Below are 17,116 nucleotides of genomic sequence, written 5' to 3' on the forward strand. Positions count from 1 at the left end.
TCCCTCCCCACTCCCCTCACCCCACAACAGGCCCCGGTGTGTGATGTTCCCCTTCCCGTGTCCAAGTGTTCTCATTGTTCAGTTCCCACCTATGAGTGAGAACATGCAGTGTTTGGTTTTTTTGTCCTTGCGATAGTTTGCTGAGAATGATGGTTTCCAGCTTCATCCATGTCCCTACAAAGGACATGAACTCATCCTTTTTTATGGTTGCATAGTATTCCATGGTGTATATGTGCCGCATTTTCTTAATCCAGTCTATCATTGGTGGACATTTGGGTTGGTTCCAAGTCTTTGCTATTGTGAAGAGTGCTGCCATAAACATACGTGTGCATGTGTCTTTATAGCAGCATGATTTATAATCCTTTGGGTATATACCCAGTAATGGGATGGCAGGGTCAAATGGTATGTCTAGTTCTAGATCCTTGAGGAATCGCCACACTGTCTTCCACAATGGTTGAACTAGTTTACAGTCCCACCAACAGTGTCAGAGTGTTCCTATTTCTCCACATCCTCTCCAGCACCTGTTGTTTCCTGACTTTTTAATGATTGCCATTCTAACTGGTGTGAGATGGCATCTCATTGTGGTTTTGATTTGCATTTCTCTGATGGCGAGTGATGATGAGCATTTTTTCATTTGTCTGTTGGCTGCATAAATGTCTTCTTTTGCCAAGTGTCTGTTCATATCCTTTGCCCACTTTTTGATGCGGTTGTTTGTTTTTTTCTTGTAAATTTGTTTGAGTTCTTAGTAGATTCTGGATATCAGCCCTTTGTCAGATGAGTAGATTGCAAACATTTTCTCCCGTTCTGTAGGATGAAGATTTTTACATTTTCCTATGTGTTTTTATTTTCCCATGCTCTTTAGTTCATTAAGTATTTGAATTACATGTGATATGATACCTTTCATCCTGAAGGACTTCCTTTAATATAAGTGAAACAGTAAGGCAGGTCTCATAGCAATAAGTTCCCTCAGCCTTTGTTTACCTGAGACGGTCCTTACTTCACCTTCAGTTTTGAAGAATAATTTTGCCAGATACAGAATTCCTGATTGACATGTTTGTTTTTTCCTTTCAGCACTTCTAACATGTAATCTCACTGCATTCTGGACTTCATTGTCTCTGAAGATAAGTCAGCCACTAATAGTTTTAATGCTTCTCTTTACACAATAAGTTATTCCTCTCTTTCTGCTTTCAAGATTTTCAATAGTTTATAATAAATCTTGGGGCGGCTTCTTTGTGTTTATTCTATTTGGAATTCAATGACCTGCTAGGATGCCTAGATTTTTTGGGGGGTGAGGAGGGGGGTCAAATTTGGGAAGCTTCTAGCCATCGTTTTCCATACTTTTAAAATCTTTTGCTGGGCGCAGTGGCTCATGCCTGTAATCCCAGCACTTTGGGAGGCTGAGGCGGGCAGATCATGAGGTCAGGAGATCGAGACCATCCTGGCTAACATGGTGAAACCCGGTCTCTACTAAAAATACAAAAAATTAGCCAGGCGTGGTGGTGGGCGCCTATAGTCCCAGCTACTCGGGAGGCTGAGGCAGGAGAATGGCATGAACCCAGGAGGCGGAGCTTGCAATGAGCCGAGATCACACCACTGAACTCCAGCCTGGGCAACAGAGCGAAACTCCGTCTCAAAAATAAATAAATAAATAAATAAATAAATAAATAAATAAATAAATAAATAAAAATCTTTGTCTTTCTCCTCTTCTTCTGAGACTCCTATTATGCATATATTGGCATGCTCGATTTGCCATACATGTCTCTGAGGCTCTATTTATTTTTCCTCCTTCCTATTTCTCTCTGTTCTTCAAATTGGATAATTTCTATTGATCTGTTTTCAAGTCTGCTGACTCTTTCATCTGACATCTCGGATCTGTTGTTGAGCCCCTTTGGTGAATTTATCATTTCAGTTAATTTACTTTTCAAATGAAGAATTTCCATTTGGATCTTTAAAAATAATTTATCTCTTGTTATTGATATTTTGTATTTAGGGAGTCATTATTATTACACTCTCCTTTAATTCATTAAACATTGTTTCTTTTAGTTCTTTGAACATATTTACAATAGCTGTTTTGATGTCTTTGGCCATTAAGTCCAAATTCTGAACCCACAAAAATACTTTCTACTGTTTCCCCTCACCCTTAGTTTGGATCACAATTTTATGTTTATTGCACATCCTATCATTTTTGCTGAAGACTGCACATCTTAGATGATATGTTATAGTAACTCTTCATTCTGATCTTTTCTTCATCATTTAGTATTATAACTTGTCTTGACTAAAATTACGGAATCTGTCTCCTCACAATGTGGGACCACTGATATCTCTGCCCAATTTTTAAAAATTTGGGTTTTTATTTTAAAGCTGACTTTCTAGGAGTTGCTCCTGTGTCCACGTAGCTTCGAGTCAGCAGAAGTTGTTATCAAACATCTTGAATATTTAAGCCTTTTCTGTTATCCTGTTGGATCCCTGTGGGGGTTGGGAAATGCATTCAGCATTCAGGTAGTTCCCAGTTGTGCTTCAGCCTCTACTTTCTGTTTGGCCCTTTCACATATTTTCTGCCTGTACACATGGCTTCATGTTCAAATAAATAGGGATATGTAGATAGCCAGGGCCTTCTCCAGTCTCTCTTGTTCTTGTGTTTAGCCTGGAGCCAGGAATATATGGGAATTTATCAAGTCCACTGTGGCTGTTCTATTTCCTGTATCTCCTGTTATGTTTCTGGCTTGTTTAAGGGCTAGTGCTTGCCTCAATCAGGACAACAACCTTAGGCTTAGCTGTGCCATTGGCCTTCCTCATTTGTTTCCTGCCAAAATCGCTAGTGTTTCTGACAGTGCTCCCAGGCGTGGGTTTTTTCCATGCTTTGCCCCATACAGGTGAGCCCCTTCTGGAAGCAAAGCTGCTGTTTTTCACAGCTGCCTCACCCTGGAAGGACTACTGCAGAGAGAGAGAGACACAGCTGGGCTGGGTGGTGAGTGGGAGAACCTGTAATCAATATTGCCACAAACTCTCATTGTTTCTACCTGAGATCCAATAGGTTTTCTTGAATAAATGCTTCTCAATTTGTTGTATCCCATTGTCCAATTTCCAGAGTATTGAACTCGTGGTGATTGAAAATTTTATCCATTTTTATCATGTTTTGGGAGGGGGAGAGGATTTATTAAGCTCCTTCCTCTACCATTCTGGAAATATCTCCCTTACATGCTGCTTATATGACCTTATTAAATCTCCACTACATCCTTGTCGGACAGGCGTGATTACCCCACGTTGTAGAAAGCAAACTGAAGACCAGAGAGGAGGAGAGACCTGCTCAGGGTCACACAGCTAGTGAGTGGTGGAACTGATCCCAGTACTGGAGGGTGGAGAGAAGATCAGGAGCTGATTCATTGGGTTCAAACCCCCTACCATCACTTCCTAAACACGTGAGCTTTGCCAAGTCATTTCATTGCACTGGAAGGAAACTCGGTTACGGTGGGTTGAGCACGTGCTTTGGCAGGGTTTGAAGTGTAGCTGAGAAGTGGGAGCCTTCATTCATGTTTTGCAGCACCGTTCCAAGGTTTTGACCAAAACAGAGGTGACTATGAGGATGCAATAACTCCTAACATTTATTGAGTGCTTACTACGTGCCCAGTGCTATATAAAGCCCTGCACAAGCACAGCCTCAGAATTTTCTAAAACAGGTGCTGTTATTGTCCCCATCTTTCTGAATGGAGTCTGAGGCTCAGAGTAAAGCACTTCCCCAAGGCCACACAGTTTATGGAGTGATAAAACCAAGATCTGAACCCAGATGGATCTAACTCTGGATCGTGATTTTTTTTTTCCCCCAAAACATCTGCCGTAGACTTTACCTTCAAGGTACACTTAGAAAAATTTCATTGGTCTTATATTTCCTTTTAAAAATCCATCCATCTTATCTTCAGTCAATTTTTTATTTGTTTTTTTCTTCTTGTGCAGAGAAAAAAGGCCTTATATTTTGGATATATTGGTTTTATTCATTTCTACCACCTACAGCTCCCTTGGAACATGTTTGGCTAAAATGTGATAAGTGAAACCACTGAAATTTTGGAAGAGTGTCATGGAATGTTCCTCCAGGAGGTCAGAAGATGGAGCTTCCTTCCTGATTGCAGTCTGGGGCTAGACTTTTAATAGGGATTTTTTTTTTTTTTTTTTTTTTTTTAGTCTTAGGAAGTCTTCTGTGATGCCTTTGACCCATGGAATTGAAACTCATTTGCTAAATTACTGCAGCCTCATAATACCTTTTGCTTCCTGAGCATTGCAATTACTTTTCTGACAGTTTATTCTTAAAATAGACTTTCTGATTTTCAGTGAATGAAAGACCAGTGAGGGGTGGCATGAGGGTGGGCGGGAGGGGAATTGGCAGTCACTAAGCAACCAGGCACAACCTGGGTTTATCTGAGAATCCAAATCACTGGCTGATTGTTTCAAAGCCTGTACAACTATTTGACAAGGGGAAGATTCCATTAAATGGCAATTGGTCCATGCTGCATCCAGAAATCTCTTTGAGTAAAATTGTTTCCCCTGCATGAGGCTGCTTTTCTTCCCTGTGGAATCTCTTCTGATTTGGCTGTTTATTCATTCAGTCATCCTATCTATTGAGCTCCTACTGTGTCTGTAGAACAGTACTATAGGCTGGGCACAGTGGCTCACACCTGTAATCCCAGCACTTTGGGAGGCTGAGGCAGATGGATCCTGAGATCAAGAGATGGAGACCATCCTGGCTAACATGGTGAAACCCCGTCTCTGCTAACAATACAAAAATTAGCCGGGCGTGGTGGCACATGCTTGTAGCCCCAGCTACTTGGGAGGCTGGGGCAGGAGAATCCCAGCCTGGCGACAGAGAAAGACTCCGTCTCAAAAAAAAAAAAAAAGAATAGTACTATAGTGCAGTACAGAAAACACAGGTTCCTATGCCATAATGTAGGTCAGGCAGGTGAGGTTAGTGACTATGTCATTTATTTAGCAAATATTTGTGGGAAAGAGGCAGTCACCAGGAAGTGCAATGAGAGAAGCATAGAGCAGGGAGGCTGTCACAGGAGGACTTAGTGAATTACTAGGCATGCACTACAGTTCAAGACATAGGTGTGGTCAGAAAGAACTTAATGGGAATCCGTCTCTGCCCTGTGTGCAAACTTGTAATCTTAAAAAAAAAGCCCCTTCATTTAGTTTTTGTTGTGTATGTGTGTATGTATTAAAATATATATAACATAAAAGTTAATCTTAACCCTTTTTTTTTTTTTTTGAGTCTCGCTCTGTCGCCCAGGCTGGAGTGCAGTGGTGCAATCACGGCTCACTGCAAGCTCCGCCTCCCGGGTTCACGCCATTCTCCTGCCTCAGCCTCCCGAGTAGCTGGGACTACAGGCACTTGCCACCACACCCAGCTAAATTTTTTGTATTTTTAGTAGAGACAGGGTTTCACTGTGTTAGTCAGGGTGGTCTCTATCTCCTGAGCTTGTGATCCGCCCGTCTCAGCCTCCCAAAGTGCTGGGATTACAGGCGTGAACCACCGCGCCTGGCCCATCTTAACCATTTTAAGCATAGAGTTCAGTGGCAAGAAGTATATTCTCAATGTGGTGCGACTATCACAACATCCATCTGCACGATGCTCTTCCTCTTGCAAAACTGAAATGCTGTACCCATTAAAAAATAAGCCTTCATTTCACCCTCTCTCCACCCCCTAGCCACCATAATTCTTTATTTTTTATTTATTTTTTTTTGAGAGGGAGTCTCGCTCTGCCGCCCAGGCTGGAGTGCAGTGGCCAGATCTCAGCTCACTGCAAGCTCCGCCTCCCGGGTTTACGCCATTCTCCTGCCTCAGCCTCCGGAGTAGCTGGGACTACAGGCGCCCGCCACCTCGCCCGGCTAGTTTTTTGTATTTTTTAGTAGAGACGGGGTTTCACCGAGTTAGCCAGGATGGTCTCCATCTCCTGACCTCGTGATCCACCCGCCTTGGCCTCCCAAAGTGCTGGGATTACAGGCTTGAGCCACCGCGCCCGGCCCATAATTCTTTATTCTGTCTCCATGAATTTGGTTACTCTAAGTACCTCATTTATAAGTGGAATCATGCAGTACTTGTCCTCTTGTGACTGACTTATTTGGCTTGGACTAATGTCCTTGAGGTTCATCCATGTTGTAACATGTGTCAGAATTTTCTTCCTTTTTAAGGCTGAATAATATTCCGTTGTATGGATAGACCACATCGTGTTTATCCATTCATCCATCAGTGGACATTTGGGTTGTTTCCCCCTTTTGGGTATTGTGAATGATGCTGCTAAGAATATAAATGTATAAATCTCTCTTCAAGACCCTGATTTCAATTCATTTTGGTATATACACACAAGTGGAATGGCCAGATCATCTGGTAATTCTGTGTTTAATTATTTGAGGAACCTCTGTACTGATTTCCCTAACAGCTGCATCCTTTATTTCATTTCGTATCTTTGGTTTTCTGCTCTGTAAAATAGGAGGATGGAACAAATAGGTGTGTGTGTGAAGGTAGAGTGGATGGCATACAGTAGGTGCTCAGCATCTGCACCTTCCTGTGTGAGGTGGGGCTCTGTTAGCCGAAGCTCACAGACATATGGGGTCATCCTCTGTCCTGGCGCATCAGCCATCGAGCCAGCTTGACTTTCCCCTTTAGGATCCTCCTACCTTCTCTGCTCTCTAACTTCTCTCTTCTTTTCTCCCCAGGCCGTGGAGGAGCTCTTGGAGACCCTGGATCTGGAAAAGAAGGCGGTGGCTCTGGGGCACAGCCAAGTGAGTAGAGCCACTTTCTTACAACATTCTGCCCATCACATCAGGGACCCAGAGATGACCTGATTCTTGTCCTACCTCCATCGTCCGTTATCTCTGTATGTCTCCTTTTCCCAAACTGAAAGAAGAGCTGATGATTTTCTGCCCTGTCTGTCTGACAAGGTCATGAAGATAAAGTGTCATAATATGGTTGAAATCACACTGGGAAATACCATTTATTGGAGGCTTCACTCCTGGAGACCCCAAGTGGTCTGGAAGAATTAGCATCCTGGTCCTCAAGGTGACCTTCTGAGCCTCAGAAAGAGCTGCCATTAAACCTGGGAAGAACTGCTCGTCTTCACTCACAGCCTTTTAACTTCTACTTTGCAACCAGCTCTAACACAGCTGTCATCAGAGCTAACGAGCAGCAGTAAGGGAAAAGAAAGAAGGGGCTTGAGAAGAAAGCCCGTGATTATTCAAGTTGACAGAAATAGCTTTTCCCAAACTGGTGTTAAGCCAAAAGCTCTTCCAAATATGCTCAAAAGTTTATAGCAGAGTTTCACACTTCCCTGATATGCTTATATGCGCTGAAGTTTTCCAGGTGGGAAACATGATGTTTAGGGATTCTCAAACTATTTGACTGTGGAAGCCCTCGCCTTTTGTTTGTATGGAATACCCAGTACCGTCTTCTGGAGCTAGTGTTCCATGGCTGATAGTTTGGCAAGTGGGGCATGGCGATCCTAAACTCAAGGACCAAGGAGGTGGGACAGGGGAAAGGGACACAGTTTAGAAATACAACCTAGAAGCTGGGCGTGTTGGCTCACACCTGTAATCTCAGCACTTTGGGAGGCCAAGGCAGGCAGATCACCTGAGATCAGGAGTTAGAGACCAGCCCGGCCAACATGGTGAAACCCCCGTCTCTACTAAAAATATAAAAATTATCTGGGCGTGGTGATGTGCGCCTGTAATCCCAGCTACTTGGGAGGCTGAGGCAGGAGAATCGCTTGAACCCGGGAGGCAAAGGTTGCAGTGAGCCGAGATTGCATCACTGCACTCCAGCCTGGGCACTAGAACGAGATTCTGTCTAAAAAAAAAAAAAAAAAAAAGGAAGGAAGGAAAGAAGGAAGGAAGGAAGACTGGAGAGGAACAGACCAAAAGAAAGACTACTCCACAATTTCCCCAGCTAGTTACTTACTGGTTGGCTAATGCTGTCTAAGAAACCTTTGTCAATTGCCTTCCACCTCCAGGAGCTATGTGAGGTGCTGGGAGGGTCCTGCTCTCCAGGAGCCCACAAGGGTGGCATTATTGGCTATTTGTACTTCATGGAGCCCTCCCTATCATATGCATCCCTGAGAGCGGTCCTTTCCTCAGAGGGAGCTTACAGTCATCTACACTGGCTACCAGCCCTCAACCCACCCTAAACATGCTAGTGTCTCCCCACTGGCCTCTTGGTCCTGCTAAGGTGTATGGTGGAAGCTATTATTCCACTGTGATCTCAAGATAATTTCTCCTGATAGGAGTTGCAGCATCTCAAGTCTTTGAAGGCTTTTTCAATAGAGACGATAAACCTGTCAGTTACTGGACTCCCACGCAAGCCAGGTACTATGCGAGGCAACTTCACGTTTTGTTCTTTGATCCTCACTCACAGTCTTCTGTGAGATATCAGGTGTGTTCCTGCTTTACAGATGAGGAAGCTGTGCCCCTGGGAAATAAGCCTCTTTTCAAGGTCCTATCTATAGCCAAAGGTTCAGACTCCATGCAAACCTGCATTGGCCTAAACGCCGGGGCCTTTTCCATGCACTCTGGGTCCTACTGTTTATGAATGGAAGTACGGTCATGTGTGGTTTAACAGTGGGGATGCATTCTGAGAAATGAGTGGATAGGCAATTTCTTCATTGTGGGAACATCACAGAGCATACTCACACAAACACAGATGGGATAGCCGACTACGCACCTGGTAGATGCCACAGCCTATTGCTCCTGGCTGCAAACCTGTACAGCATGTGACTGCACTGAATACCATAGGCAGTTGTGATACGATGGTAAGGATCTGAGTATTTAAACATAGAAAAAGTAGAGTAAATGTGTGGTGTTATCATGTTATGGGATCACTGTTGTATATGCATGCGTCTATTGTTGACTGAAATGTCATTATGCAGTGCATGACTGTACATAACATATTCTTTACAGATAGGTCTTTACAGTCCTGAATCTGGGGAATTGTTCTTCGTCTCCAGGAACTTCTCAAAGTATGGGCCCTGGACCAGCAGCATCAGCATCACCCAAGAACTTGCTAGAAACACATTCTCGGGCTCCACCCCAGACTTAGTAAATCAGAAACTCTGGAGGGGGACAGGGCTAGCAGTCTGTATAACAAGCCCTCTAGGTGATTCCAGTGCACTCAAGTCTGAGAACCACTGGTCTAGATAATGACGCAATTATGTCATAAATATGAAAATCAGTGCCTATAGTCCTGGTAGCTCTTGCAGAAGAAGAAAGAAAACAGTCGTTACACACAGTTTACAGTGGCAGGAGCAAGAAGTCTGTACGCCTAAACATTCAGATAATAAAACATGATTATTTTTGAATAATACTTGGTATTGACTAAGCAACTGTCAAGAGCAAATCAAGGTCAATGTGTCCTTTTGGAGGCCAGGCTGGGGGATAGACCGAGAGCGTTAGGGGCAGATGCAGCATCTTATGCATTGTGGGATTGGCACGTAATAATGGAGAAGGCTATGACTCAGGGCACAAGAGAATCGGCTGACCCAGTCCACACCCAGGCACCACCACTTCCTAACTGCGTGAATCTTGAGTGACTGGTTTAACTTCCCTGAGCCTCAGTTATCTCATCTGTAAAATGAGGCCATTACTTTCTACCTCCCAAGATGACTGTGGGGATCCATAAAGTGTCATTTAACAGGTGGTGTCTGCCACTGCTTGCTGAATACATTTGTCAATGGGGCAAGAGGCTTATCAAACAGGATAGCATTTTAATGTTTAAAGAATTAAACGGGCCAGGCGCAGTGGCTCAAGCCTGTAATCCCAGCACTTTGGGAGGCCGAGACGGGCGGATCACGAGGTCAGGAGATCGAGACCATCCTGGCTAACACGGTGAAACCCCATCTCTACTAAAAAATACAAAAAAACTAGCCGGACGAGGTGGTGGGCATCTGAAGTCCCAGCTACTCGGGAGAATGAAGCAGGAGAATGGCGTAAACCTGGGAGGTGGAGCTTGCAGTGAGCTGAGATCCGGCCACTGCACTCCAGCCTGGGTGACAGAGCGAGACTCCGTCTCAAAAAAAAAAGAAAAAAGAATTAAACTCCTCTAATCTGTAACGTGACTAAGAGGAGAGGAGCTAATTCCTCGGCAGTACCAGATATGGAAGCTGTTGCCATATCAGATTTTTTAAAAACCTGGGCCTTCTGCATTTTTAGAGGAAAAACAGTTTACACAGTTGTGTCCCCTATGGATTCCTTAAAGGTGGAGCTTTGGGGATGTTACACGCTGTTTGCATCCGATAAGCTGCTGGACCCATGAAAAGCAAATAATTTAGATTTTCCTTCGTGATTTTTCAGCCTCTGGTGCCTTATCAAGGCTTGTGCCGAGGGCCATGGCATTTGTGGAAAAGGTGTGATTCCACATACAGTCGGCCTTCTGGTCGGCAGTATGCTCTTTAAGTGGCAAAAAAAAGAAAAAAAGGGAGAAATTGAGATAAGATTCTGCACAGGCTTATTCCAATTCTGTGTATGGTTGTTTCCAATTATCTTTTTAATGAAAGCTTCATAATCAATAGTGGTTTTGGCAGCACCTGCCATCTATTGTAATATACGAACTGGTGCTGTCAAATACGAACTGGTGCTGTCATCACTTTGATCATCGATTTTTTTTTATAGCAGCTTTTGGGACTCACTAGCTTGTGAAATTAATACAGTCATTATTGAAGCAATCTGATAGGTAATGAGCCAATCGTGTCTTTATTTCAATGAGAGTAATGGCCTTGGTGGCCCTGTCTGATAGGAAGTGTTCTACAAAGCCATGGAGGGCTAGGAAACAGAGTTAGTACCGACTGGGTGTGCTAATTTTTATTTTCCCATTGAGAAAAGGCGTAGTGCAGGATGGTCGGAGATGAGTGGTCTCCATTACGAAAAATAGGTTTAGGGTAATGGGGAATCGATCGAGACCCTTTGTTCCACTTGGAATCAAATTGCAATTGAACCTCACACTTCAAGTGCTTGTATCATAATGAATGAGAAAAGGCAGCCTCATATTGACAGACATTGAGAATGGGTGCAGGAAATAAACCTGAAGTCCTGGGCTCAGGTCTCAGCTTTGTTGGCAACTGATTGTGTAAACTTGAGTCAATTTCATAACCTGCCTAAGCCAGTAGCTTCCTCATAGAGCTGTTTGAGTGTTAAAAAGAGACCTAGGAGAAAGCACTTTGGAAAATGTAGATGCCGTGCAAATGTTCACCCTATTCAGTGATCATTGTAGTCTTGTCTGAAGTCAGATGGAGGAAAATAAATCCCGGTGTTGCTACTTGCTTGTAAAGGATCGTGGGCAAATGCCTTTTTTTTTTTTAAGCCTTAGTTTTTTCCTCCATAAAATGTGAGAATCATAATAACTACCATATAGGATTAGGCATGTGAAGCGTTTTACCTGCATGTCAAGTGGTTGTTGAGTCCAGTTCCAGAACACAGTAAGTGCCCCCTAAATGTTATCCATTAAATGATAATGTCATCAATTAATATAGAGTTATCCAGTGTCTCCAGATAACCCTCTTTGTGATTATAAACCACATGTGACGAAGAAACACATGGGACTCTTTTTAGAAATAAGCAGCATAAGGGCATCAGGAAAATGACTCCTTCCCCTGTCACTGACTCAAATCCCACCATAAGAGCATTTTTCCTCTGCCTCTCGGGAGATGAGAAAATGACCACAGCAAACCAGAACTACCCTTACGCATCGGCAGGAGCAGGCCTGGCCCAGAAGCTTCAGGTTCTCATAGAAAAGCATTTAATTCAAACCTCCAGGACTCTCTGCCTTGATCTTTTGCTGACAGTCAGTCCTGGGGTCCCAGCTTCCCTCATTCCTGTTCCCTGCAGTCTACTAGAAGGTGGCTCTGTGGGGTGCCAAGGAAGCATTGATCAGAGTGCTGCAGAGGCCATCATCCATGATTGATGAGCTACGGCCTGGAAATCGTGTACCAAGAGTTGTTTCCTGCTAGAGCCCTCAGCACCTCCGTGGGTGGCACCAGCCCAACCCCATCCTCTCCAGACCAAGAGGACTGTCATCCCTCCCGCCACTGTCTCTGTCCCTCCTTACAAGGCTGGACTGAGATGTTTCTTTTTTTCTTTCCTTTCTTTTTTTTTTTTTTTTTGAGATGGAGTTTTGCTCTTGTTGCCCAGGCTGGAGTGCAGTGGCACTATCTCGGCTCACCACAACCTCTGCCTCCCGGGTTCAAGTGATTCTCTTGCCTCAGCCTCCAGAGTAGCTGGGATTACAGGCACCCGCCACCATGCCTGGCTAATTTTGTATTTTTAGTAGAGACAGAGTTTCTCCATGTTGGTCAGGCTGGTCTCGAACTCCCAACCTCAGGTGATCCGCCCGCCTTGGCCTCCCAAAGTGCTGGGATTACAGGCGTGAGCTACCGTGCCTGGCTGGAGTGAGTTGTTTCTAAGCCACTGCTTCACTCAGATTGCTGGGGGTGCTTAATCGAAATACTCACATTCCCAGGCCTGGCTTTAAACCCACTACCCAGCCTTTCCTGGGGTCTGGGACTCTGCAAGTACTACACTTTCCAGGTGGTGACTGTGTACAGAACAGTTCAGGCAAGTCCATCCTAGCAGTGCTTCTCAGAGGAATGTGAACAGGAATCCCCGGGGAATCGTGTTAAAATGCAGGTTCTGATTTAGCAGGTCTGGAATGGAGTACGAGGTTCTGCAGTTCCGACAAGCACCCAGGTGGTGCCAATGCTGCTGGTGTATGGCCCACACCGAGTATCCAGGGCCTAGGGGAAGGGAGAGAGGAGCCATCAGCAGACAAAATGCTTTGATAATTTAGACTCCCCCACCTCCCAATTAAAGGGTAACTGCCAACAAATATTGCAGGTGCGTGCAAGAGAAGTGGGGTCTGAGTTGCAAGCACTTCCCATTGTAGACAACCTTCTTCAGCAGAGGACTCACCTGAAACCTTCCCTCTCCCCAGGTTTTTCTCAAGGCAGGTGTGATCTCCAGGCTTGAGAGGCAACGAGAGAAGCTGGTATCTCAGAGCATCGTTCTCTTCCAGGCGGCTTGCAAGGGCTTTCTGTCTCGCCAGGAATTCAAGAAGTTGAAGGTACTGCATGCTGTTTACATGCAGAGTCTGATCCAACAGGTCTGGAGCGGGCATAGGGTCTGCCTGTCCCTCAGGATGATGCCGGTGCACCTGGCCCAAGGATCCAGCCTGAGCAGTGAGACTTTAAGTGAGGCTTTGCAGGATGTTATGACTGTTTCTGGGACATTGATATCAAATTATCCATGAGGTCAGCCTTGCACTAGGTAGCCATGAGGTTGTCCAAGCCCTCCTGGGCCAGTTCATGCTTTCAACCTGTCTTGTTTCTGGAGGGATTCACTTTCACAGGTCAGCAGACAGGGCATGACCAGGGCCCAGCCACTGAGGTTTTGGGGACCAAAGGCCAAGTCGAACTTGAAGCACTGACCCATTTAGGGTCACCATCTTCAGAGATCCCTGTAGACTGAATTTCCTCTCTGTAGCTGCACAATAGAGAGAAAACCACATGGCTCTGGTAACAAATAATATATATGTTCGAATTCCACCTCTACCTCTTAGTAGCTGGGTGAAAGTGAGATGAAATGATGTGCACTTAGTACAGTACATGGCACATAGTAATTGCTCAATAAACTTTAACTGCTGTTACCTTTGGATTGTTATTCTTAATTATTACTACCACTAGAATGGAGTCTTGTTGTATGTGCCTCCAGTTTATGTGAACTTGTAAACTCAAGTATAGTACTTGGCAGAAAGAGAAAAAAGGTGAGACCATGAATAATGAAAATATTATAGGCAACCCCACTGGCCTTCTGTACTCAAGTAGCTCACACCTTGGAATGATGTAGAATAGAGTTTCAGAGCCTGGGCTCTGCAGCCAGACTGCAAGGGTTCAGACCTGCTCTGGCACTGAGAAGCTGGGTGGCACTGGTCATGTGACTATACCTCTCTGAACCTCACTTTCCCCATCTGTAAATACATAAAATAACATGATCTTCCTAGGACTATACTGAGGACCGAATTGAGGTGTGTGAGATGCTCAGGGAAGTTCCTAGCACTTAGGAAGCTCAATGTGTGCTGCACAAGAATCAGCTGCTGTGATGGTGATGAGGGAAAAGCATCTTTTGGCCTCTCTGCCAGTCAGTGCTGCTCTGGTTCCCTGCAGTGATAAGAATGAAGTGGGTCTGTGCTTCTCAAACTGCGGTCCCAGGCCAGCAGCATCAGCATCACCTGGGGATTTGTAAGAAATGCACATTTCCAGGCTCCATCCCAGAGTGGCTGAATCAGCACCTTTGGGGGTGGTGTCTAGCCATCTGGGGTTTAACAAGCCCTCTGGGGGATTCTGATGCACATTCAAGTTTGAGAAGCTTGGAATTACTGTTTAAATACACTGTAAAAATGATCTCCTTTCAATATAAGCTAATAACATTATCTTGGACATTGTTATTTGTGGGCGGTTTTAGAGATTTTTCAGTGATAGTTTTTGCTTTGCATGATGACCTTTAAACCTAATCCCCGTGTAAGATGTACCCTATTGTATAGTTTCTTTCACTCTTTCTGCTATTATTATTTGGCCATGCAAGACTAAATTATGGCATCATGGTTGATGCAGAGAGCCTGACATATCAAAAGGACTACAAGAAAGGAAGCCTGTGTGTGTGTGTGTGTGTGTGTGTGTGTGTGTGTGTGTGTGTGTGTGTTTTAAGGTATCCAGTCCCTTCCACCAGGAAATAACCCCACTTCCTCCAGTCCCTTTGCTACCCTCTGCCTCCTCTCCTTCCTTTATCCTCACCTGGGTTGGAAAGGACCCTCCAGTCTGTGTTCTCCTTCCCTGCAGATTCGCCGACTGGCTGCGCAGTGCATCCAGAAGAATGTGGCTGTGTTCCTCGCAGTCAAGGACTGGCCATGGTGGCAGCTCCTTGGTTCCCTCCGGCCCCTACTTAGTGCCACCATTGGAAATGAGCAGCTCCGAGCCAAGGAGGTCAGTCTGTATGGCAGAAAGGGTGCTGAGTGGCTGCTCCCCACACCCCCCTCCTCCTGCTTGCATCCAGGACCCTGTGCCCCTATTCCTGAACATTCTTGATCTAGGAATGCTCAGCCTAACAGCCTTGATGCCCCTTCCAGATGTTCCTCTGCCTCCATCAACACAGACAATCCTCCGTCCCATGCCCAGTTCCTCTGTAGGCTGTGGGTTAAAGATGCTATTACCACCCTGGGGGTTCGTGAACACTCACTACTTACCCCAGAGAAGCTCAGTGGGCAGAGTCTTTGAGTCCTTATTTATTGATTGATTGATTTATTTATTTATTTATTGTTATTTTTTTTTTTACCTCTCAGACAATACTCTTTTTCTATCATTCTTTCCTGTCACCACCTGTCTTTTATAACTGTTTCAATTGGTTTCTGGTTCATGCTTTTTGTTGTTATTATTTTGCAAAAATTAGTAAATACACACACACATTTAGTTCTTATATTTCTTACATAAAAAGTAGAATACTGGCTGGGCGCGGTGGCTCATGCCTGTAATGCCAGCACTTTGAGAGGCTGAGGCGGGCGGATCACGAGGTCAGGAGATCGAGACCATCCTGGGTAACACGGTGAAACCCCGTCTCTACTAAAATACAAAATATTAGCTGGGCGTGGTGGCGGATGCCTGTAGTCCCAGCTACTCGGGAGGCTGAGGCAGGAGAATGGCGTGAACCTGGGAGGCGGAGCTTGCAGTGAGCCAAGATCGCGCCACTGCACTCCAGCCTAGGCGACAGAGTGAGACTTCATCTAAAAAAAAAAAAAAAGAAAAAATACTATATTCTTCTTTGACTTTCATTTTTTACTTGAAAGGTATTCTGAAAATCTTGCCATTTCCATTCTTGTGGAGCTCTTCCTTGTTCTCTCTTTATGGCTGCATAGCCTTCCTTTGTGTGTCTGCTTCATAGTTCATTCCACCTGCCTGCTGTGGATGGGCAGTGAAACAGCTTCTGAATGGTGCTGTCATAGGCACAGTGCTGAGCCACTGGCAGAAAGGCAATCCCTGGAGAATGAAGTGAGCATGGTGTCCACACTTGGGCATACCCAGCCTCAGGCAAAGCAAGGGACTCATTCTGATTATTTGTGTTCAACCCCTAGACAGGTCTGGGCTGGACCAGACTTGTATGAACAGAGACACTGAAATTTGGAAGTGGTGAAACAAAAAGTCTCTTATTGGAACCTAGCACCTGGGTATCTTCATGGATGCTGGCTGAATTACTCACTCCATTCCCCAACCACTCTTTAAAAATTTTTTTTTCATCTTTAATTTACAAAGAGTAATCGTACATATTTATGGGGTATAATGTGATGTTTTGATATATGTTTACAATACGAAATGATTAAGCAAAGCTAATTAACAAATCCATCACCACTTCATTTATCATTTTTTTGTGGTGAAAGCACTTAAAACCTACTTTTTTTTTTTTTTTTTTTCTGAAACAGAATCTCACTCTTGTTGCCCAGGCTGGAGTGCGATGGTGGTATCTTGGCTCATCGCAACCTCTGCCTCCCGGGTTCAAGTGATTCTCCTGCCTCAGCCTCCCGAGTAGCTGGGATCTCAGGCATGCACCAACACACCTGTCTAATTTTATATTTTTAGTGGAGACAGGGTTTCTCCATGTTGGTCAGGCTGGTCTCCAACTCCCGACCTCAGGTGATCCACCTGCCTCGGCCTCCCAAAGTGCTGGGATTACAGGTGTGAGCCACCGTGCCCAGCCAAAACCTACTTTTTGCAAGCAGTTTTGAAATATGGCCGGGCGCGGTGGCTCAAGCCTGTAATCCCAGCACTTTGGGAGGCCGAGACAGGCGGATCACGAGGTCAGGAGATAGAGACCATCCTGGCTAACACGGTGAAACCCCGTCTCTACTAAAAAAAATACAAAAATCTAGCCGGGCGAGGTGGCGGGCGCCTGTAGTCCCAGCTACTCAGGAGGCTGAGGCAGGAGAATGGCGGGAACCCGGGAGGCGGAGCTTGCAGTGAGCTGAGATCCGGCCACTGCACTCCAGCTTGGGTGACAGAGCGAGACTCCGTCTCAACAAAAAAAAAAAAAAAAAAAAAAAAAAAAAAAA

At 44.9% G+C, this 17,116-nt stretch overlaps 1 protein-coding gene across 1 annotated transcript in view; it reads left to right on the forward strand.

Annotated features, from left to right (window-relative positions):
• MYO18B (myosin XVIIIB) overlaps nucleotides 1-17,116 on the forward strand; it is a 298,450-nt gene that overhangs the window by 122,600 nt on the left and 158,734 nt on the right. The window contains exons 22-24 of the mRNA XM_026447974.1: nucleotides 6,706-6,771; nucleotides 12,959-13,087; nucleotides 14,859-15,002. Of these exons, the coding sequence (XP_026303759.1) occupies nucleotides 6,706-6,771; nucleotides 12,959-13,087; nucleotides 14,859-15,002 (339 nt within the window). The remainder of the gene's footprint in view (nucleotides 1-6,705; nucleotides 6,772-12,958; nucleotides 13,088-14,858; nucleotides 15,003-17,116) is intronic.

The sequence above is a fragment of the Piliocolobus tephrosceles genome, chromosome 19 (genome assembly GCF_002776525.5).
Source record: "Piliocolobus tephrosceles isolate RC106 chromosome 19, ASM277652v3, whole genome shotgun sequence".
In the NCBI taxonomy this organism is placed as follows: Eukaryota; Metazoa; Chordata; class Mammalia; order Primates; family Cercopithecidae; genus Piliocolobus; species Piliocolobus tephrosceles.